At 34.1% G+C, this 22,918-nt stretch overlaps 4 protein-coding genes across 4 annotated transcripts in view; 2 read left to right on the top strand and 2 right to left on the bottom strand.

The window, feature by feature from the left end:
* Positions 1-6,448: 6,448 nt before the first annotated feature.
* On the bottom strand, positions 6,449-11,914 carry LOC125873587 (RNA polymerase sigma factor sigB). Its single transcript, XM_049554490.1, has 7 exons — positions 11,548-11,914; positions 9,629-9,921; positions 8,591-9,196; positions 7,540-7,770; positions 7,270-7,410; positions 6,923-7,123; positions 6,449-6,791 (listed from the first exon to the last, which is right to left on the bottom strand). The coding sequence occupies exons 1-7, from the start codon at positions 11,633-11,635 to the stop codon at positions 6,510-6,512; spliced, it is 1,842 nt and encodes a 613-aa protein (XP_049410447.1). The 5' UTR covers positions 11,636-11,914; the 3' UTR covers positions 6,449-6,509.
* Positions 11,915-13,549: 1,635 nt separating this feature from the next.
* LOC125845996 (uncharacterized) lies at positions 13,550-17,109 on the bottom strand. The gene is made up of 7 exons (XM_049525472.1): positions 16,969-17,109; positions 16,181-16,353; positions 16,052-16,104; positions 14,957-15,077; positions 14,704-14,826; positions 14,041-14,209; positions 13,550-13,915 (listed from the first exon to the last, which is right to left on the bottom strand). The coding sequence occupies exons 1-7, from the start codon at positions 17,107-17,109 to the stop codon at positions 13,730-13,732; spliced, it is 966 nt and encodes a 321-aa protein (XP_049381429.1). The 3' UTR covers positions 13,550-13,729.
* Positions 16,965-22,918, top strand: part of LOC125845937 (pentatricopeptide repeat-containing protein At3g03580) — a 186,286-nt gene continuing 180,332 nt past the window's right edge. The window contains exon 1 of the mRNA XM_049525428.1: positions 16,965-17,070. Within this exon, the coding sequence (XP_049381385.1) occupies positions 17,039-17,070 (32 nt within the window). The 5' untranslated portion in view covers positions 16,965-17,038. The remainder of the gene's footprint in view (positions 17,071-22,918) is intronic.
* LOC125846017 (2-methoxy-6-polyprenyl-1,4-benzoquinol methylase, mitochondrial) overlaps positions 17,648-22,918 on the top strand; it is an 8,040-nt gene continuing 2,769 nt past the window's right edge. The window contains exons 1-5 of the mRNA XM_049525487.1: positions 17,648-17,822; positions 18,785-18,911; positions 19,018-19,079; positions 20,409-20,567; positions 20,719-20,863. Of these exons, the coding sequence (XP_049381444.1) occupies positions 17,720-17,822; positions 18,785-18,911; positions 19,018-19,079; positions 20,409-20,567; positions 20,719-20,863 (596 nt within the window). The 5' untranslated portion in view covers positions 17,648-17,719. The remainder of the gene's footprint in view (positions 17,823-18,784; positions 18,912-19,017; positions 19,080-20,408; positions 20,568-20,718; positions 20,864-22,918) is intronic.

Genomic DNA, 22,918 nt, shown 5'->3' with positions numbered 1-22,918 from the left:
TGATTTAATTTAATTTAGTTGAATTTCAAAAATTAATTAAATTCGTATTTTGATCTGTGAGAATCAAATTTTATAATTTTGATCTAATAAAAAAGTATTGCAAATTGTAGTATTTTTATATAATTTTTAAATATATAAATTTAAATTATAAATAAAATTAATCTAATTTAATTTAATTCTAAAGATTAATTAAATAACATTCGTGAAGTAAGAATGAAGGGCAGAAATATTTGAAAACTATGAAGAGGGGAGAATCTATTTCAATTGTACTGTACATTTGTTTTTTTAGTTTCTCCATTTTAGTTATTTTCCTAATTAGTCATAATAGGTAGGGTCATTTAAATCAAATTATAATTAATAAGTTATAATAAATTAATTTATTTATATTAGGTTATTAAATTGATGGTTAATGAATGAAGTAAAATTTTATTATTAACGATTTATCCGTGTGGGGATGTTTATTCATTTTTTCTTACTGGCTAAATCATTAACCTACTAAGAATTGTCGTCCTTTTTTTTTACCATAAATAAAATACATATTATTAATCCTAAAAATTAAATAGGGCATGTTTGGTAAGCCCACCCTGGTAATTGGATTTGGTGTAATTGGTGTAATTACATTGTCTGTCATGTTTGGTTGGACATGTAAATAAGGATCAACAGGTAATTGAGTGTGTAATTGACAGGGTGTAATTACACTCTCCAATTCACATGGGAGAATGTGAATTGTTGATTACTTTTTAATTTCTTCTTTTTATTTTTGTTTTAACTTATTTCATTTTAATGTATTTTTTTATTATTATTTTGAATTGTTCTTTTTATTCTTATCATTCTAATATTTTCTAAAAATAATTTTTATATTTTTTATATTTCATTTCCTACTTATCCTCAACTTTTACTTCATGTGATTCCACATTATTGACTCGATATTTTACATTACAAGGTATTTATTTTTTAAAGTTAGACTTGATAAATTATCTTTTTGGCAAATGTTTTATAATTTTATATTATTATATTTATAATATTAGTCTTTTTGTCAAACATGCATTTCATGATGTTTATAGCAAATAATGTACTTTTAATTATTATGATTAATTTAATTAAAATATACTAAATTGAAAAATATAAATCAAATATTTTTTATAGTATTAGTTAATAACATATGTTTATTAATTGATATATTTTCAAGAGACAATATATATCTTAAATATTTAATTTAATATTATTTATAAAAGCCCTTATTTGTCTAATTAAAATTTTAATTTTTAAAATTCAATATAACCTAATGACTACACTTGTGCAACCAAACAGTACTACTCTAGTAATTACACCAAATTCAATTACGTAACATATCCATAGAGTCAAATTAATAAGTTGTTGTACATGTAATATTTGCTAAACAAATGCTTATGCGCATGCACTCTCAAAATTTAGGTTTATATGTTTTTCTTAATGTGGTTTACGAGTACAAAATTATCAACTTAAGTAGAGTTGGAAATAATGTTTTGTTTGATGGGAGATCAATTTATTGGTGAGTGAAAATGAAAGAAGGGAGCATGAAATGATTGAACCACACTACCCGATAGTTATTGATCCGATAACGAATCAATCGATATATTATTAAATAGATAAGATATTAGTATATTTAAAAGTGATATATGATAAATCAAATTGTTAAGCATTATTATCCGCTCAATTTGTTCAATAAACAACCTTAATAATAAGCCTAATATTTTCTTTTAAAATGTTTAAATAAATGACTAAAGCATTATATTTGATGTTGGTAAGTATAAATTAAATCTAGTGAGGAAAAATTTGTGTTGTACATGGGTTCAATATTTATTTACAAATTTATTTATTTTTAAATTAGGTTAGTTAAATAATTTTAATTTGTTCTCTAAAATAAGCTATATATTTTATGTGATTGTAATAATCTCATTAGGTGTAAAATGAATATTTGGTGACTATTATTAATATTGATAAATTTTAAGTTGTGTTGATTAAATTATTTTAAATTTCTGCTCGAAAATAAAATTATACATTTATTTGTGTGGTGCTCCCTTTATTCCATATTAACTGAAGGTTTGGGTCTTTTTTCATTGTCCAAAATAGTTGAATTGTTTAAAATTTGAGATGGATGTTTGAATTTTTTTTCATATTTGTCCTTTCCTTTAATGAAGTTTGATATTTTTTAGGAGATAAATTGCACTACTTATAAAGTTACATTTATGATTTCACAAAGGATAGTAATGAAAAATATGGTTTAAATTATGGCCTTGATTGTTTTTCTTAATAAGGTTTCATTTGTTTTCACTAAGATTAAGATGTCTGAATATTAAGATGCACATTAAGATCTAGATATCTAGATTTGGATACACATATGAATATCTTGTGGTATCTAGATTTGAACATTTAATGATAATGACTGTTTGGTTTCAATACCTGAATATGCATATGAAATTGAACGTTATATCAATAAAATATTATAAAAGTTTTATTTCAAATAAAAATTACTTTTTGAATAATTTTTAAATATTTATATTTGATTTTTAAAATAAAATTATATGATATGCAAATAAAAATTATATATCAGTATAAAAATTATTATACCATGATTTTTTTAAGAATTCAACATAAATATCTTTTCATAATTTTTTTTTATCCAACTAATCAAATAATAAAGAAATTCAAATTATCAACATCTAACATATATTTTAGCTAATTAGAACAATTAAAGAATTCCTATTTTTTCTGATGACCTTAATCCATTTTTCTAACTTGTGAACCTCTAGATTTATCCATATTTTTTTTGTAACTGTCACTTTAACAAAATATACTAACAATTGTATTATATAATGGTTCTTCACATCCAAGACCATCTAATTTTTCCTTTCATTCTTCAGAGTTAGGTGCATTATTTTTTTAATCAGTAACTCTAAAACAACACTCATCTCCTCATCAATTTTCAAGTAACACGAAGATAATTTTCTTTTCATCCCAAAACTATTCTTTCAGTCGAAATTGAAGATTGGGATGAATAATTATTACGAGCTCCATCATTTTGTCACCAACTAGATCTTCGACTCTATCAAGTGTGTCTATATCTATAATAGTAGATAAATAATAGACACCAGGTCAGGGATATGTACAATTTGGACTCCAATCATAAACTCTTGTTGCAGTAGAACCTTCAAAAAGTTTTGTACACAAAATTTGAAAGGGTAAAGGTGAAGTGTTCTTGACAAACATCAGTACACCCAAAAAAATTATCAATATAAAAAAATAGTTGTAAAGATTATGAAAACTTACTAGTTCAAAGAGAGAAAAAATGGTGTTAAATGGAGAAAAGAAAGGAACAAAGTTTGTGGCGAGAGGGAACAAAGTTTGTAGCGAGAGAGAACAAAGACATGCAAAGAGAACGAAAAACGATTGATTATTTATAGCGAATTAAATAAGTTTGAATGGTATTAAAACTCTCCTACAGATCTAATTCCTTCCGAGCTTTTCAAATCCATTAAGAGATTTTTTTAAAAAAAGAAACGATTACGCCCTATCTTAAGATTAGAAGTCCACAACCGAAAAACACAGAAGAGATGTTGGGCATATAAGTAAGCAGGTTTTACCATTTAATGACATGTTTTAAAGTCGTGCGGGCCTAGGCCCAAAAAGCGAACAATATCACTAGTAGTCTGAGCCGTTACAAATGGTATCAAAGCTGATCTTGTGTCAGCCTTATCGATGTGGGATAGAGTTCAACTGACTTTAGGCAAATCTCAGTAAGGCGGTGTGAACTTCAGTGCTGAGTATAGGAAAATCTCATACGGTAGGGCAAACCTTAGCGAGGACACTGAGTCTATAGAGAGGGTGTATATGACGCCCCAACTTAAGATTAGAAGTCCGATATTGGCAAAACACAAGAGAGATGTTGGGTATATAAGTAAGAAGGTTTTACTAACTAGTGATACGATTTAAAGTCGTACGGGCCTAAGCCAGCGGACAATATCACTATCAGGCTGGACCGTTACAAAAATAAATGTACTTAATAGACTAAATATAAATGATTAAAATTCAGACTTAAAAATCAAACACACTTAATAGGCTGAATTTGAATGATTAAGATTAAGACCTTCATTAAGTGCAAACAAATGAAGCGTAAGTGTGTGTTGCCTCACAAATTCAATTAACATGAAATAGAAAATAATAAATTATCTCTTTTTTTTTTTGGAACACCTAATGTGAGAGGATCATTGAGATGTCTATAATTGAAGTATTTTTCTCATTAACAGTTGTTTTTTCACTCAAAATATTTACATAAATTATACAAATATTAGCGATATTTAAAGTAATAAAGTTACAATTAAATGTATGAATATAAGACTAAAGAACGTAGCTAAAATGACCCCAACAAATTTTTAAAAAAATTATATACTAATTAAATTAAAGTAATTTTTTTTCCATTTTAAAAAATACTCTTACTAAAACAAGCATATGTCAACGACCTGCTGCATGCTTTGAGCCTCAAACTTCCTTTTATATAACAAGAAAGAGAGTTTTTGATTTTCTCCCAAAATATCCTTAATAGATGCATTTAAGGGTGATATTTTAGATATGTTTAATATAAATAGGGAAAAAAGTCTGAAAAATATTTTCAACTTTGGCTGAAATTGTTGTTATGATACCAAACTTTATGGATGACCTTTTACCCTTGCACTATTTAATAGTGTATTTTAAAGGTATATATATGTGCCCGCGTTACTATTTATAATTATGCAATATTTATGATGTCCACGTGGGCACATATATACCTTTAAAATACACTATTAAATAGTGCAGGGGGTAAAAGGTCATTTCCAAGAGTGTGGTATCGTTACAACAATTTTGATCAAAATTCGAATATATTTCAGACCTTTTTCCCATATAAATATGATGAAAAGATCAGGCCAAAACACACCTAATTTGGCTAAGCACCCTAATGAGTAATTAAATTCAATTTTATCCTCATCGAATCTAGTAAAATATATATAATCGTAAAATTTCACATAATTTTTTAAATTATAAATTTACGTCATATTTATAGTTTACATAACTTGTAAATTATGCCATATATATTTGAACGTCTTCTAAATTTTCGTTAATGCATAAGGTAGTAATCCTATTTTAGGAAATCAACATTTATCAAGTTTTCTGAACTTCTCTTTTTTAATTCCTACATGAATTTTGTGCTTGTCAATGGTATACAGGGATGTCAATGAGGTGGTGCGGGGCAGGGGCGGGTTGAGCTTAATCCGTAAATTTTTTAATTCACCACGCTTTGCCCGGCTCCGCATAACATTTTTTTCATTCTCAACCAGCCCCACCCAGCCCTGCATTGACCCGTTCCGCATGAACCCGCCCACGCATAAGTTTTTTAATATTTTCTTGTTCTAGTTAAGTTTGATACTAAAAATAAATTTATTTTTTCATTAACTTGTATTAATTTAATAGGATAGTGACTTAAAATTTTATTTTTTAGAGGTCAATTGGAAAACAGGTAAGAAATTGAATTATTTTCTATTGAACCGTTTTCATTTACTATCTTGAATATTTTAGTAGCTTTAAAGAAATTATCTTAATAAATAATGCTCTATCACTCTTATAACATGTAAAAATGAAATTTAAATTTAAACCCACATAAAATCACATATACCCGCAACCCACCACGCCGCGCATTAGTGTTTAAAAAATTCACTTCAACCCGCCCCACATAGCCTTAAACCCGTCCCACCCCACCCCACATCCGCCCCGTCTCATTGCCATCCCTAATGATATAAGATCTGATATTTGATGCTTATTCAATTTATAATGTAGTTTAAATTTCTTAGATTCCGTATCTTCACCAAAATATCTCAGCATGCAATTTTGTGTTCTACATGACAATTCACGTCCTAAGTGACGCGTGTGTTTACTGGTTTAACTTTATATAAATTTAAATTTATATTTATATACACCAAAGGTTGGAGGGCGCAGATGCATGCCAACTAAGTGAAATTAAAGAACACACATGTATTATGCCTAAAAAAAAAGAGTAACTCAATGCACAAAGCATAGGATTCACGTAAGGTCCAAAGAAGAGCCCACATCTTAAGGGGGGTGATGTGGACATTGCTACACTAATGCAAGCATTAGTGTGTGCTTCCACAGCTTCGAACCCATGACCTATATGACAAATCCAACTTTACCATTGCTCTAATGCTATTATTCAAGAAAGGTAGAAATGTTTTGTTTAAATTTTTTGAGAGAAACTTTAATCTTTCCAAAATTAAGCCTACAACAAATTGGAGCTGCTACAATAAATTACAATATCTGATTATTTGAGCCAAAATTTTGTATTATGCACAACATATTTGCAGAGTTTTGAAGAATAATAACAGTCAAAGAACCAAAGCTTATCTAAGCCTCAATTTTTTCTAACAAAGACTCAATGACTAGAAGGTCAAATCTACTTTCTTGATATACATATAGCAGAGACTTTAAGCATTTATATATTGCTGCAAAAACTTTGTTCTTTTCTTGTTCTTCAACTTACGGAATGCACAAGACTCTATTTGGCGAATTCTCTCCCGGCTAACGCCCATTAACTCACCAATCTCTTGTAATGTCTTCATCCTGCCATCCTCTAGTCCAAATCGCCATCTAACGACCTGCTTCTCCCTTGGATTTAAGGTGTCTAATACCTTCTCCAGGTCCTGTCTCATGAACTGCTTGGTCAGTATTTCTTCTGATGTTTCCGCTTCAGGGTCAGCAAGCACTTCCTGGGAACCCAAAAGGAAGGGATCAATGAACACAACTGCAAAAATAATGAAGTGTCTAGCTGGACTTTTGCACGACGAGACACAAAACTGACACCCTAAACAGGAAAAGGAGAGATGTTTTAAGGACGAACCGAAGGTTTGAGACTTTCATTGAACCCAATTTTCTGGTCAAGTGATCTTGGAGCTTTAGGAGTTAACATCACAGCAGCGAGCCTCTTCATTGACAACCCTGTTGCTTCAGCTACTTCCGCATCGTTAGGATGTCTACCATTTTCAGTCAACAATTGCTTTCTTGCTTCCTTAACTCTATAAGTAGCCTCGACCATGTGAAACTGTGAACATAAAAATCAAATGGTAAAAAAATGGAATATCAACAAGACCTATATATAGACATGCTCTCTTTTTAAATAGTGCAGGATCAACAATATTTAATTGGCATGTAAAAAGAAAAATGTCCTTGCAAAGTTGGATCACGTACTGGCAACCGAATTGTCCTGGACTGATCAGAGAGAGATTTCCTAACAGCCTGCTTAATCCACCAGTGAGCATAAGTTGAGAACTTAAAACCCTTGGTGGCATCAAATTTTTCAGCTCCTCTTACAAGGCCCCGACATCCTTCCTGCACATAAATTTTCAAAAATGAGGATAGATCAGCAGATAATATTTCAGATGATCCCTTAATAGAACTAAAGTCTTGACCGGAATAAAAGCAGAGTTTTGAGATAGCATATAATTGCACCATAAATACCTGAACCAAATCTTGAAGATTCATCCCCACTCCTTGATAATTTTTGGCAATAGAAATAACGAGCCTCACGTTGCTCTTAATCATTTTATCTTTACAAAGAATGCCATAGTTCAAACGCTTCCTTAGGGTCATCTGGTCAACTCCGGCAGCAGCAGCCCATTGGGTAACAGTGGGCTGACCTCCGCAACGCTCTGTAAGCTCCACCTGAAGTCTTTCCAACTTCAACAGGTCCTGTAGCATTTGGAAACTGATAAATGGTCTAAAAATTGAACAGAAAATGATATAGACGATTTGCAAGGAAAGTAGAAAGCAAACTCCACAGCAAAATATGGTACAGATATAACATTTGAAGCCATAACATTCTATCCATTGCAGACTATGTGGTTCATTCTCAATGCTTTTATCAATTAATGGACACACACGAATTTTGGCTACGTGAAAAATATCCTTGAAAAGGATCAGTACAGGATTATTCCATATTAACTCAAAAGCCAATGCCAAGAATGAACACACATAGGAGATCAATAAGAGAGAGGATTCACAAACTATCCAGGAAACTCAAGGTACTTAAAATCTTGATTTTTTCATAAGAAAGAGAAGACCCAGCTTCTTAGATTCAGATTTTAGATCCAAGAACGCCGAGCCTTGAGCAAAATAATGGAAGGCAAGTGAAGTGAAATAACAGGTGAGCACATTACATCTGTTTGGAGCTACAACCTTTCACCTATCAAGTAAAAAAATATAAAACAAATGAAAATCTCCTTTTTTCAATAATTTGATCAACCAACATGTACTTAGTATTCTATTACTAAGACCAAAAGGAGGGAAGAGGAAGAAGAAAAAAGAAGTCCATTAATTGTCAAAAGCAAAGCAGATAAAAGAATTTAAGAGAAGAAATCATTACATGTATTGAGATCCATTCAAGCTGGAATTCGTATAATAAACACATGAAAGAGTATTGATGTGGTAAAAGAAAAAGGAAGTGGCAAAATCTTAAAAGGAAAAAGAACAAAAACTATGGGGTCATATACTTGAAAAAGCTAAAGCACACCTGTATTCCTCTCGATAACTCCTGTTCTTCAGATGCAGTCAGTAGCCTAGAACTACATGTAGTTCCTCTCAAGTAACGCAATGGATCTGAGTAATCAACATCTTGTACTGAAGCACGCTTCTTTCGACTGGTAGAACCAGACTTCACAGACACAACATTGGCTGCAGCCCTCTCTACTGCTTTAGCTCTTTTGGCCTTCCGCTCAGTTTGACGGTTCGATTTTACAGCTATGACATTCGACAGCTGTGACTGAAGAATTTCCAGTTCTTCAGGTGATGGCTCCAAGTCATCAGAATCTGTAAGAGAGTCCCGGAATAAACTACTTCCAGTCCACTTCATCTCACTTCCATTTAATTCCGCAGAAACACCAACTCTCCTTGTCTCACCAGGTTGAGCCAGATGAACGCTCTCAAATGGAGCAGTCCTAGCTTCTGATAGCGTACCTCTGCCAACATTATCGGAGTCCTTTAAATTATTATAGCCGACCAGCATTACAGCATCTTGTGCACCTTTTAATGCAGCCTTTGCTAACGCAACTGCTTCAGCGGCTGCAGCAGCTACAATAGCTTCCTCACTAGCAAGAGAATTTTCAGGTTTAGTGTTCGCCTGCAAACATGACAAGTCAACAGTTATACTTGTAACAACATTTTCATGGCCGAACAAGGTTTACATCAATTAATGGGAAATAGAGGACAATTGAATCAAAATAGGAGACTGGAATTTGGCAAAAATGGCACTAAGGTAAATAATAAGGTTAGGGAATATTAACCAAGATAACTAAAGCAAAGGAAAATATTTTCACCATTGTTTTTCTTTTTCAACGTCAACCGACTGTCAGAAAACGACCTATTGAAGTTTAAAACTACTTTTACTTCATATTTTGAAAATGCAAGTACATCTGAATTTTGAAAAACAAATACCTAGAACTACATGTGAAACTTATTTCATATTTTCATTATAGATTGAAGACCTCGGGTCCTGTCAGTTTCTCAAACTTAATTTTTCCATAATCTCTAGGCTATTTATTTAAATTCTAACCTCTGCAGGTGGACCAACTGCCCCAGTGTATGTCCACGGCCTATCTGGGGCAACTGAATCTGGGTTGGCCTCAAAAGACGGCAACTTTAGCTTCTGTATATCAGGTACTGTGGTTGTGGCAGCTGATGGTGATTTCCATGATCTCTCTGCCGCGACTGAATTTGAGAGGATTTCAATAGATGGTAACTGTAGTTTCTCAATGCCAAGCACAGTAGATGTTGCTGTTGATGTTACTGCAGATGTAGTGGATAGGATGCATTGTGTCCTCAAATGAATATGGTCTCTACTTTTTGCTGCATTTCAGCAAAGGACACAGTAAGAACAACAGAAGTCTATGTCTATAAGATGGACCATTAAAAACTTTCACTGATAACTGAAGAAACCCACAAGATTCTATTGAGAAGTTTAACTATTTAGTTTCAAGGACGATTCCTGCTTCTAGGTCTGCATATGAGTAAAATCAGGAAAAGGCAAACTGGCAAGGAGTACCCAGCAGTTGATCATGCAAAGTCAAAGTCGTCTAAGGAAAGCCACAATTGTACTAGAGCAAGAGCACCAGATCATAAATCCAAGTTTACAAATGCATATCAGGAATTTCAAAAGAAATACTGAAGTGCAAAGCCGATGACTTCCTCAAAATACAAGACTGACTTTTCTACTTTAGGCCAGGCTTTCACTTGGAAAAAAATATGTAGCTGTCTAGTTAGTGATTTAACTTCCCATTACTGATTCTTCCTCTCTTCCATTCAGGGTGTGTTTGTGACCGAGCATCCTCTCCTTTGCACATAATTTCTCTAGTTTTGAGTAGTGGATGATTTCATCACTGTCTGAGAATCTAGTTTTCGGGGCATAATTTGTGTAGTCATCCTTGCAAAACATCATTCTGTTCTAAAGTAATAGAAACTGCAACATGATGAACTTAAAACGACGACATTAAGTACATGACGAACACAGCACCTTTGCAGGAAGCTGCTAAATTTTTCTAATCCATTATGCTGTAACGAACAGGCCATCGAAATACTAATTGCTAAGAAAACCACAATAACTGAAGGACCTTTTCTCTGATCACAAATTTACCTTTGAAATGTTTTACAAATTCAAGTAGGAAAATCTCCCTCAGCATCAAAGTAGCAATTGAAGTCTTTGACCTAATATAATAATACAATGACCTACCCTATTAATGACCCTGCTTGATTTCAGAGAAAATGGAGGCAGTGCATACAATTAGAACCACTTCCTAATCCATTTCTCTCCTCCATTGAAATACCAAGATCTTCTACCATTATCTTATTCTTCAATTTTATTACTACTGTTGTTTCTCTAACTTTGGTTATCTTTACTACTTTTGCTATCAATATTTATTTTTCAAACCTATTCTGAGAAACACTTTTCTTGAGCCGAGGGTCCACACCAAAGGTAAGGGGGTAAGGTCTGTGTACACCCCACCTATGTTGCTCGTACTCTCCGAAAATGTGGCCGCACACGTGTTGGATCCTCCAAAAATGCACTACCTTTGGAGGATCCAACACGCACCCACCGGCATTTTCGAAGAGTCCGACCAACAGAGCACCCCACCCTCCCCAGACTCCTCTAATCACACTGAATATGTTGTTGTTGTTATATTGGAACATCAAGATTCATTTCCCACTTTAAGCATTCGCAATTTCATATAAAATACAGATTTTTATCCATATCATTTACACTTTTTTGCAAAATTTGATCTTATCTTCAACAAACATTGCTCAACTCCAATTATGAAACTAGCAATTCATGAGCAGAGATTAAAATGCAAAAGACTGAATTAGACTAAAATGGACACACAAATTTCACACATCACATTCCACATTACCACTAAGCAAGAACAAAATTTTCTCAATTGACAACGTAATTCTCAAGAAAATAGAGATAGACAGACTTACAAAGCTGGATGGTTGTTTGCTGTTGGGTTTTAGCGCAAATGACAAAAGCATCGGGCAAGCTCAGGAACTGTGGCAATAAGTAAGACATCTTCTTTCTACTCTAAATTCATATACAAGCATATGGGGTCTCATAAAATAGACACTAATTTACACACCATTCATTCAAACGCTATATTCTCAAAGATTAATCAGTCAATAAAGCTGCAAACTTTTCACCATCCGTGAGTTGTAATCTTGAAAATGGGGTTAAATAAAACCCCAGAAAATGTATTGAAGAGAAGAAGAGTGTAGCAGCAGAGATTGAAGAAGAAATGGAGGAAGAGAAAGGGATGTGTTTGTTGGAAAATGATAAAATAGAAGGATAAGAGAACTTAGCCTCTGGATTCTTGAACAGGACGAGAAAGGGACAACGAAGCCGATATTATTATTTTATTTAAAAAAAATTAAAAATCCTGTTTTATCTGGGCTTTCTTGTCGGCCCTTTATTGTTAGACCATTAACACAATAAGCCCATCTAACTGGTTCCATGGAGCTGAATTCAGAGGCTAACCGATCTCATGCAAGTGTATATACCCATAATATAAATTATGAAACACTAGTTTAAAAACTAATTACTTAGATATACTTTAGTTTGCAATATTATGAATCTTAATAGATTTTAGTTCGTCCAGATACATGAATCTCGGGATGTATGTGTCAAAATTAGGTGTAATTTGTTTTAGATATACTGTATCCAAATAGATTCACATGTATCTGAGATACGTAGACAAATCTCGCTCACCTTCCTCCCATCTCGCTCACCTTCTTCCCCATCTCGCTCATGTCCCTTCCTATTTTAGTATCTCTAGTAGCAAAAATACATGTATATCTAGGTGTATCTTCCTCAATTTATGGTAGAAAACTATTAATTAATGGTAAAATACATAATTATTTATAAGTATAGGTAGAATTAGTATATATGGTATGAATGTATGTTAATAAGGTAGTTTTCCCTATATTTTAAGAAAATAAAGGTTTATATCACGACCGTCTCAATTTATGTGACATCATTTGACTAGACACAAAATTAGAAAAAGAAAGGAAGACTTGAAATTTGTTGCCAAAACAAAACTTAGATATTTATATGGTTGTAAATTATCTTATTATTAAGGTAAAAGAAATTTTTAAAAGTTAAATTATTTCTAAATATAAAAATATTACATTTTTTGAGACGGACTAAAAAGTAAAATGTGCCATGTGAATTGGGATGGAGGAAAAAGTATAATTGGTTCTACCTTGAAGATAGATCTATTTCCTTGGTAGCATGTGTTGTCAAAATATGAGTAATGTGGCTTAGTGGTCAATAAAGTTGTGAACATGCTGGTGAATGAGTAAACATATTACTCTTAGCTAAGGGGTCGTTTGGTAGGGAACAAGTTATCCTGAGGGGATAACTAATCCACACTCTAAAAATGGGACTGTCATCTTCTTGATTTGCGGGTATTAGTTGCAACTTGCATTTAACAAGTACGGTTACTTCACCTGACCGTGTAGATATGTACTCATACTACACTTGCTGCACTTTGTGTCAGATACCAATATTTGTGGTAGTTGTGTCTGTGAGCAGGTGTAGATTTCAGCTCACTGGGATCTACAGATCAGGAATTATAAAACTAGAGCTGCATGTCTTATGAGTTTGCACTTTCACATTCCTTTTTGGTCCTGTGGATTATGTGTTCTTAAAGCACATAAAATGCTTTTATATTGCTCATTCTAGTTATATTTACTTGCTGGTTTAGTGCTATTTATTGTGATCTAAAGGTTAGGACTCCTAGAAGTTCAAGCTAGAAAATAAGTAAGATGCTCCTTTTCCAGCTTCATTACTATTTTTACTTGTATTACAGTACAAGTAGCTGCCATTGGATCATACAAACCGTGCAAAAATCTGGAATGCGAGTCCTTAAATCCTATTCCTGATTAAGAATATGTGAGAGACAAAACAATGAGTATAGGGGATCTCATAATACTCATGAAGAAGATTTCATTAATTGGCTCAGATGTGACATTTTCATGAACAATGTTTTCCATTTGCCACAAAGAATAAGGCAAATTTGCCCAATATTTACCATGGAACTACAGTCGCCCTTCCCCAGATCTTGCTAATGAGGAATGATTTCACCAGGCTGTCTTTTAAACTATACAGTCAGACAAGCAGGTGTCGAATCCATTGTTCGACAACAGCAGGAGAACCATACCATGGTCTTGTAGCATCATCAGAACCAACAGGTGTATGGTAAACTCCTTCCAGAGTGACATTAAGTGCACCTTTCAGATGGGCTGAAACTTCTGGTACAACTCCATCACCCCAGACATCTGCCTGGCCACAAACCTGGTAAATTTTTCAGAAGAAAGAGTAATTAGGTAACAGATATTTGCTCATGAATAACTCGATGTAAACTAAATAAAGATTGGTAATTTGAGCATTATTGCACTCAAGAGCGCTTATGTATAAACCTGCTTGTAGCCTTGACCAACAAAACGTGTACGAAAAGGGGTGCCTGCTTCAGTCTCTGCATTTGTGTTGCTTACAGCAGCAACCTCTGACATTGGCTGTTCAGCACCGTCCACGAATTCAGAGCTGTATGTTGAACTTGAATCAAAGAAACGCGACCCTTGAATATACCTAGACAAGTGAATTCCATTTGGTTTTACTCAGCAAGGATTTAAGTTAAGAAATCATTTCTAATCCAGCAAAGGATGATTTTTTCTCATCTGCCTAAACCTTGATAGGCACAGACAAGAAAAGGTTTAGATAGTTTTAACTTGGACTGAATTATAAACAACCTCGGTAACGTAGATCTTAGGTGCAGTCTGTATGTTAATACTCAAATTTAACAGATCAAGCAGGAAGCAATTCCTCTAGCAAGTTAGTACTTGTTCCCACGGCTGTTTGGTGTTTCATTGTTCTTAGTTAAAATGCATGCGCTACTATATAGGAACAATGTCAGATAGTTCACTTCCATAATCAGACAGTTAAGTAGCTTCAACAATCCCTTTCACTATCATTGAGCATTGAACAAACTAAATGAAATGATGTGTCATCGCAGTGAAAACAGCGTTCACAAGAAGCACTAGAAATTAAGCACATGAATAAAACACCAAAATTTTGATAATTACCTCCCTGCTATACATACATATCTAAGTTCTGGAGAATAGACAGCTTTTGCGCAATTCTTTTCAACGTAATACAACAGGCCTCTTGTCTGATCAATTACACCTGGCAAACCTTTAGGTGGTGGACTAATGAAACCAAATATCAGTGTTAGGCTTATACAAATCAATCACCATAAGAAATGCCACCTATTAAATGTGTAGTAAAAATAGTTGCATAAAGAATAGCTATACAATAGATGAATAAATCTATACATACAGGTGGGGGGTTCCTAGGGTCAGTAACAAGGAAATGTCTGAGGAGCCGAATTCCTGCAAATAGACACGAGCGAGCCACCCTCCAGCTGAATGCCCAATAATAGATAAAGTTCCACTCCCACCTACAACAAATGTGGCCTGATTATGGGACTGCAACATATCCTGTTGAGTAAAGAGGACTGTGTAGGTCAATCAAGATTGAAGGCCATATTTATAGAATTTGTAAAAGAAAGCACCAACATTTAATTGTAGCTATCGGAAGTGCTAAGACAACACACTGCAATCCTAGGAAGATGAAGTAAAAAAAAGAAGGATTTGGCAATCTGGTTAACCACAATCGTATATATGTTTTGGGACTTGCAGCTACCTAGAATGAGTAGATACTAGATAGGACAGAGAATAACGCCGTGTGTTCAATTTCAGAGCAAATTTAGGCAAGTGAAAGACTCCAAACATAAATTTTGGTCAGGTCATAATCAAGTGGGAGAACATTAGATATTGGATCAATATTGATGCAATGAGGCCAGATGAAGAAGACTGACGTCTACTAAAATGAAGGGGAGTAAATGACGAAGACTAAAGAAAAATTTGGTCTAAGTTATGATCAAGCAGGAGAATACTTCTATCTAGACAAACTGAAATGCCAGAATACATATCATGTTTAGCCATGATGTACTATATACTATATAAATAAAATAACAAGACCATAACCAGTCTACAAGAAAGACTAAGTTTTGAATATTAATTGCAGTTAAGACAGTCAAAAGACTTACTGAGACCATATCCCCATGTTATTTAGACTGTGTGAAAATGAGTAGCCTAACAGCAGGGACATCAAGGAATTAAAGATTTACTTGGACTACAATGTACCTGATGATAGGAACACTTTGCAAACAAGAAGGTCTGTCAAGGCATTTGGGACCAGAAATGAAAGTGGATCCATGTGAAAATAGATAAGGAAAAGTACAGAAAGAAAGTAAGAACCAGCAGAAACTTGTGTGTGTTTTCTTGCGCGTGACAGAGAGAGAGTAACAGTGAAACATATTAAAAGAAAATTCTAAGATCAATAGTAATGAAAGTAAACTAATTGGAGAACCTTGAGCCAATTCTTTTGCTTCACTGACGGCTTCATCAATTCTTTTGAGGTACCTGGCCAATTTTTTTAATTAATGTATAAGAACATAGCTTGATAGCTGCTACGCACAAAAAATTGTAACATTGTTACCAGTCAAGCACTGGTCGAGGCTGGAGAGTGCCACGCCAATAATTTGTGTCCAACAAACCAGCAGCATTCCTAAGCCAATCAATTCTTGAAACTCTTGCTATTGCTGTTGGTACTCCATAGCCTTTCAGTATGAGAGCCAGCTTCTCATAGTCATTTGAATTGTTCCCTAAACCCTGCAGAAGTTTATAAATGATAAACTCAATTAGTATCCATACCACAAAAATCAATGTATCCCTCTAGCTATAATTCAGAAGTCACAAATGATAACGGTATATTCTTAAAGTAACTTAACCTTAAGAATTATTACATCAACTCTGTCTTTTAATATTTTTGCATACACCTCAAAAAGAGACATCTAATATAGGCATAGCCCTAATGATAATCACTCAAGAGTACAGTTGTCCAAACAAATTTTATCTCTATCTTTGATGCCTCACTTATTTGATACTCCGCCAATTAGAGAAGCAAGGGTGAATTCGAAAGAAATGTGACAATTTTTTCTTATTTTCTAAAATGTCAAAAAATTTTAAACAAATTTAGTTTGCCAAAACGACTAATATTTAGGACCGAAGTAATATCATAAATTTATTGGTTTGGTGCAAAGACGAAGACTTTAATTGGAAACTACATTAAAAAACCAATCTTTACTCAAAAGTTGTAGTTCCTGTAACTATGGAACTCAATTTTACCAAGAAACTGGGATAGGAGCAACAACATTGAAATTCGCGGGGAGGACATGAACATATAGATAAAAGGGTGAGGATGAGAATGGAGAATGAAATGCAAACCGGAAGAATAACAGCAGGACGAATGGCGGTTGCAGTAGTTGTTGTGAAGGAAGATTCAGCTTGAGAAGAAATGGCAGAGCGGCAGCTGAATTTGTTTGGTGAAATGTTGGTGCATGGTGACAACCATGCTACTACACTCATAGCCATTTCCCCCCACTCCACTTGCCTTCTCCATCCCACAAACTTTAACTAACTGTTCTATTTTATTTGTGGTGCTCATATTTCCACGACTCTTTCTTGCTTTCTCTGTCATAAAAATATGCTACACTTGTATAATCTGAGTTTAACTTTGTGTTCCACAGAAAATAACACCAAACTTGCAACGGCATAAGCACGACTTGACTGTAAGACCACTAAAACAATAGTTTAGACCCTCCTAAAAAGATTTTACTTTATCTATTTCGATTTATATTCTTTATTTTGTACTAATTTTTAATTATAATTTGTACCTACGACGAAAGATACGACCCACACAAATATGATCCACTCAATTAGAATCATTTATGTCTTGTGATATAAAAAAATAAAAAGAAAAGAAGGAGAGAGAGATAGAAAACCCAAATTTAACGGTAATTTTTAAAATAAACAGAACCAAACTCGCTGGCCCTTATACCCGAACCCGAACCCGAACCGATTCATATTTGAAGCGGCAATAACTTCTATTTTCTTCGTGCTTCTTTTTTGCGTTGATTCTTCAATTTCTTGTTCAAAAGGGTATTGTTTTTAAGGATTTTTTTTTTTGGGATCAGTAATGGCGACTTTGGTTCGATCAGTTGCTCGTAGTTTGAGGAGAAAGAACTTATCTTCAATGTATTGCCCTGCCTCTACATTGCAGTCACATGCCACCAGTTTTGGTCAGTTTTATTCTTCTTCTTGTGCATCAAGAACCCATTTTTTTTGTTCAATTTACATGTACTATGGTTTGTTTATTGTTGAATTTTGTGTATGCATATTTACATTTTGTATTATTATGTGTTTATGAGGATTACATATTTGTTTTTTCAAATGAACTGCGCAAGATTGCTTTCACAATGGAAGGAATACAATTTAGCTTTGCTGTGTTTTTATTGAGAAGCTGAATTTTTTTGGCATGATGGTTATTGAATTTACAATTGGTAAACTTGTTGTGATACCTAAGAGAACATGATTTTATCCTTGTTGCTTGTGCTTCCTAAAAGAAAACAACTTTCTTTTTGAAGTAGTAATTTGGATGTATTGTTTTAAAAAGCTTTCTTTTCTTCCATTCTTCTTTTTCAACATTTTGGTCTGAGGACATTAGTTTTGCAGCTGGCTGCTGTGAGTTAGCCGAATTCCTGAGGGTGATGACCAATTTCTTTGGTATATTACTTACCGTTTCACTTATAGGAAACACATGTATATGGATGGTAAATCATTTTTACTGACAATTCTTGAATTAAGAAGTTGGATAGCAAAAAATGTTTTCTTTTTTACCATTATTATTGAATAGATGCAAACATTGAACTATTCGAAACACAAGGCACAAATACAACACAAAATTAAAATAAATAGGAATGGAACTATGGAAGAAGGTGAGCCTCCTTATTGCTACCCCTCAAGGAGATGATGCAAAATAAAGTGACTGATGACTGTATGGAAGGTGGGTAGTCCACCTCCCTATGTCCCCGCTAATGATGAAGGGGGTATCAGGTTATGGGGTTATGTTGCATACACAAACTTTTCAATCTTTACATTGGCTGATTGAAACAAATTTCATTTCGATATTACCTTATTCGAGATTTATATTTGTGTTACAACTTATATGGTATAGTTAGGAATTTCATGGTTTGCATTCCAGGTTTTAAGGACGTAGCAGAAGAAGAAAAGAGTAAGATGGTTGGGAATGTCTTTACCAGTGTTGCTTCAAACTATGATCTCATGAATGATCTAATGAGTTGTGGACTTCATCGTTTGTGGAAGGACAGGTTAGATCCTACCTGAAAGACAGTAAAAAGTATCACAGGTGAAATGGAAACTACTTCCTGATTATATCCTTGTTATCTTCATTTCTTGTCTCAATTTTTATGTCAGATTGGTTTCGAAGTTGAATCCGTTTCCAGGAATGAAGCATCTTGATGTGGCTGGTGGAACAGGTGATGTTTTTGACATTGAACATTGATCCTGCTATGTGATTATGTAAAGCTTGGATTAAAAGAAGGAAAGCACCATTGATTGGCAATGTTGCTTGCCCAGATTCTTCAAACATGCCACGGGGTGCATTTTGGATCCTCCAAAAGTAGTGCATTTTTGGAGGATCCAACATGGGGGAAGCAACATTTTGAAGAAGTCCGAGCTACACAGTTGATAAGTGAGATGAGAGCAGAAAAATGCTTTTAGCAGATCTGAAGCAGGATCTAGAAGTGATAAAATTTCTATTTTAATGTCCAGTGGATGAGTGTAATGCAATAAAAACCTCTTCCAAGCTTTGCTTCTTCAGCTAATAAATCTAGCTAGAATTTCTTGTCTTATGGAAGTAAATAGCAGAATTATAAATTTGAACCCTGGACCTATTTGTCCATTTTTCCAATTAGCTCAACCTGAATTAAGTACATGGTATAATGTTTCAGGAGCAGTGGCGGAGGCAGCATGTAATGAGGGGGGTCATCCGACCCCCCTCAGCGAAAAATATTACTATTTATACATGGTTAAAATTATTTTTTAGATATGTATAATAGATGTCGAACCCCCTTCCACTAGTTCGTGTGTTTACTTTTCAGATTTTGAATCCCCTTGTTAAATTTTCTGGCTCTGCCACTGATCAGGAGGTCTTTCTTTTATGTGCTACTTATATTTCTCTCTTATCTTTTTCATCTAGTTGGTCTCTAATATTCTTTGGGGGTGGGAAGGGGTGGGTTGGGGGAGGGAGAGATATCAATGACTGAACTTGTGATATATTTGGAACTTCGTTATCAATGACTGAACTTGTGATTGGTGGGTCATTTGGAAGGGAAGGAGCAATAGAGTTTCTGTGAACAAGGAAAACTCTATGCTTAACACTGAAAACAATTGTATATGTTTACTTAGGCTTTGGTGCAACATGGATCCACTAGATATATATGATAGTTTGACATTGTTGACTTTATTAGCTCAGTACACAACTTGTAATGTCACATCTTTTCGGTTGTAACTCTTCCAGTTTGTTACACTTCACCCATTAAAAAATAACTGAAATTGTGATTGGCTAAACTGCATTGATTTGCATTCGAGCAATTCAGCTACGTGAAATACACACTGGTATGCTCAAAATGATTGGATTTAGAATTTTATTGGTTTCTGTATGGTCTTATCCCTCTTTTGTCTTGAATGCAGAGTGTAAAAAATTCTTGCCTGTTTTACTTTCAGTATGTTCTCTTCGTGGTAGTGATTATTTATTTTTGTATTTTCTTCAATCCACTTGAGTGAAAAACTTCCTAATTTTACAGGGGATGTTGCTTTCAGGATCCTTGAAAATATAAAAAATGTCAAACGCAGAGCTATGCAAGATGTTCTTGATGATGACCTGATTGAAGAAACTAGAATTTATGTATGTGACATCAATCCAAACATGTTGGGTGTGGGTAAGAAGAGGGCCGAAGAGAGAGGTAAACACCTCTAAGTTTTTGCTTTGTCTTGTTTGCATTCCGTGGATAATTGGATGCCAATTTGGGATTTCTGGTAGAGAAAATTGAAGTGAATAAATAATGCATCTCTGTTGTTGGACATCTTTTTTTATCTTTTTTTAACAATATGCAGGTTTTGGACTGGAGAAGTTTCTCAATTGGGTAGAGGGAGATGCAGAAGCCTTGAGCTTTGAAGACAACTCAATGGATGGTTACACAATTGCTTTTGGTATCAGGAATGTTACACACATAGAGAAAGTTCTTGCAGAAGCATATAGGTAATATTTTTTCCTGGATGTGATTAAAAGGATTGAGGAAGGGATAATTTCATAATTTGGTTGATTTGATAAGATCAAATGAGTGCTCATGAGTCTTCACTATACATCATTATAAGCTAATAATGTTTGTGTGGAGTATCTTTTTTTTCCGCTTTCTCTTCTTATAAGTGTATAGAATGGAATGTCACCAATGATTCATGTAGTCAGTGTCAATCTTGTTAAGGTTAAAGCATAGTTCATTGGTTGAGTGATCATATCTGAGTGTGTGCTAGTAAAAGATGCTATGCTAGTTTCAAATGTCTTACATAGTACCACTAACAATTGTGTCGACAATATGGAAGGATATGCCCTCTAAACACCTTTGATTCCTTTCTACTTCATCAAAAAAATAAACACCTTTGATTCCTTTCTTTCCAAAGAGTCCACTATATGCATGCATGTATTTATTTATTTTTGAAACTGGTAAGGTTGAATTCTTCAGCATTAAGGATATGCTGGCTACCTCCAAAAAGGGATAATTACAGATTTCCTATCAAATCTATAATCTGATCTTATATCATCTATACAAAGTTGTTTACACCAAAAAAGTAGAGATACTATACAATTCCATTTAACTTTGTGGATGGAATTGGATCTATCTTCAAAACATCTTCCATTTCTTTCTTTCCAGACTGACCACCATAAAGATGATGGTATTAGCATTAGCAGGTATATTGACCTCGAAACATCTTTAACACTAATTCAAACACCCTTAGCATCTTTAATGAATAGAATAGCATCCTTTCTCCTAGAACAATGAACCTAAATATATGTATCGCATCTAACTAATGCCTATAAATAGTCATGCTTGTAGTCATCATGTTTTAAATTCATCAATGTATCCTCTTCGCTTCTCTTAACTGTATTTCTTTGTTTCTGTTTGGAGCAATATGCAAATGTACGTGATACTCACGATGTTGAGGCCATGATTGACCTTAATAGCTTTTTACGTAACTTGTAAGATCTTCTTTAACTTTGACGTACATTACAGCAGATTCTTAATGATGGTGCTTATATAAAATTTTACCTTTATCAAAAAGAAAGCTTCTACCATTTTGTTAGGCTTATGTAGTTTCACCTTCCTGCATATGGCCTTATGCTGCTTGTGCAGCCAAAGTTTCGTATGCTTTCTTTCTTTCCGATGACCTATTGGGTGGCAACACACCACTTCCTGTGATCATTCTTGTGGTATCGTGTCTCTTCTGACAATCGCTACAACCGGATTGTGCCTCTTTGACCCACTTTGGTGGCATTTGCTTCTTTGCGGCGACCACTTTGACGGTTCATGCCTCTTTCAGGCAATTGCTCGTGTGTCAAAGCGCCTCTTTCCAGTGATTGTTCCGCTGTGCCGTTCTTTCTGATCTCGAGACACCTTTTTCTGACAATTTCCAGTGGCGCTGTATTTATTTCCAGTGATTATTCTAGAGGCACCATTCTTTTCGGTGACCTCTCTAATGGCAAGTGCATCCTTTCCATCCAACATTCTGGCAATAACTTATAGAGATTCCGGTGGCAGAGCTTTTCTGGTGACTTTCCATCAAGATTTTGTAGTAATGTTTGCTTTCAATGTTTTCAAAATAAGCAAGTTCTAGTTGTTATTTTTCCCTTTGAGTTTGAGGGAGCGTGGTAGAATGTTAGACAATTAAATTCTTAAGTTGGATATTGTTGTTTCTTCCACTAGACAAATATCATAGGTATATTGTGGCTAACACATCTTACATTTGTAAATTGTTCCACATTGGAGAAATAACATAGATGTATTGTGGTTAACACATCATAAGTTCGTAAATCATTCCACATTGGACAAATAACAAAGTTGTATTGTGCCTTGACAAGAACTGGGGTGAACCGAAGTTTGAAAGAGTCAAATCAGGTAACAATTTGCTAGATTTTGTCTCCTCCAGCTTTGGCAGTTCATGGTGGTATATAAAGATGGAGACAGTTTGTTTCCTCTAGCTTAGCAGTTAATGTAGGGGCCTTATAAAAGTCAAGATATCAGAGCATAGAAAATCCCCC

Source organism: Solanum stenotomum, chromosome 1 (genome assembly GCF_019186545.1).
Source record: "Solanum stenotomum isolate F172 chromosome 1, ASM1918654v1, whole genome shotgun sequence".
Classification (NCBI taxonomy): Eukaryota; Viridiplantae; Streptophyta; class Magnoliopsida; order Solanales; family Solanaceae; genus Solanum; species Solanum stenotomum.
The sequence above is the reverse complement of the archived record's forward strand: the minus strand, read 5'-3'. Positions and strand labels throughout refer to the sequence as shown.

Excerpts from the sequence above, each read along its gene's own strand:
- LOC125873587 (XM_049554490.1), bottom strand. The coding sequence starts at position 11,635 with ATGTCTTACTTATTGCCACAGTTCCTGAGCTTGCCCGATGCTTTTGTC. Across the intron at positions 7,771-8,590 it reads AGTTATCGAGAGGAATACAG|GACCTGTTGAAGTTGGAAAG; the intron begins GTGTGCTTTAGC and ends CAAATGCTACAG. Across the intron at positions 6,792-6,922 it reads ATGAAAGTCTCAAACCTTCG|GAAGTGCTTGCTGACCCTGA; the intron begins GTTCGTCCTTAA and ends TTGGGTTCCCAG.
- LOC125845996 (XM_049525472.1), bottom strand. The coding sequence starts at position 17,109 with ATGAGTGTAGTAGCATGGTTGTCACCATGCACCAACATTTCACCAAAC. Across the intron at positions 14,827-14,956 it reads ACCCTAGGAACCCCCCACCT|TCCACCACCTAAAGGTTTGC; the intron begins GTATGTATAGAT and ends TGGTTTCATTAG. Across the intron at positions 14,210-14,703 it reads TATGTATGTATAGCAGGGAG|GTATATTCAAGGGTCGCGTT; the intron begins GTAATTATCAAA and ends TCACTTGTCTAG.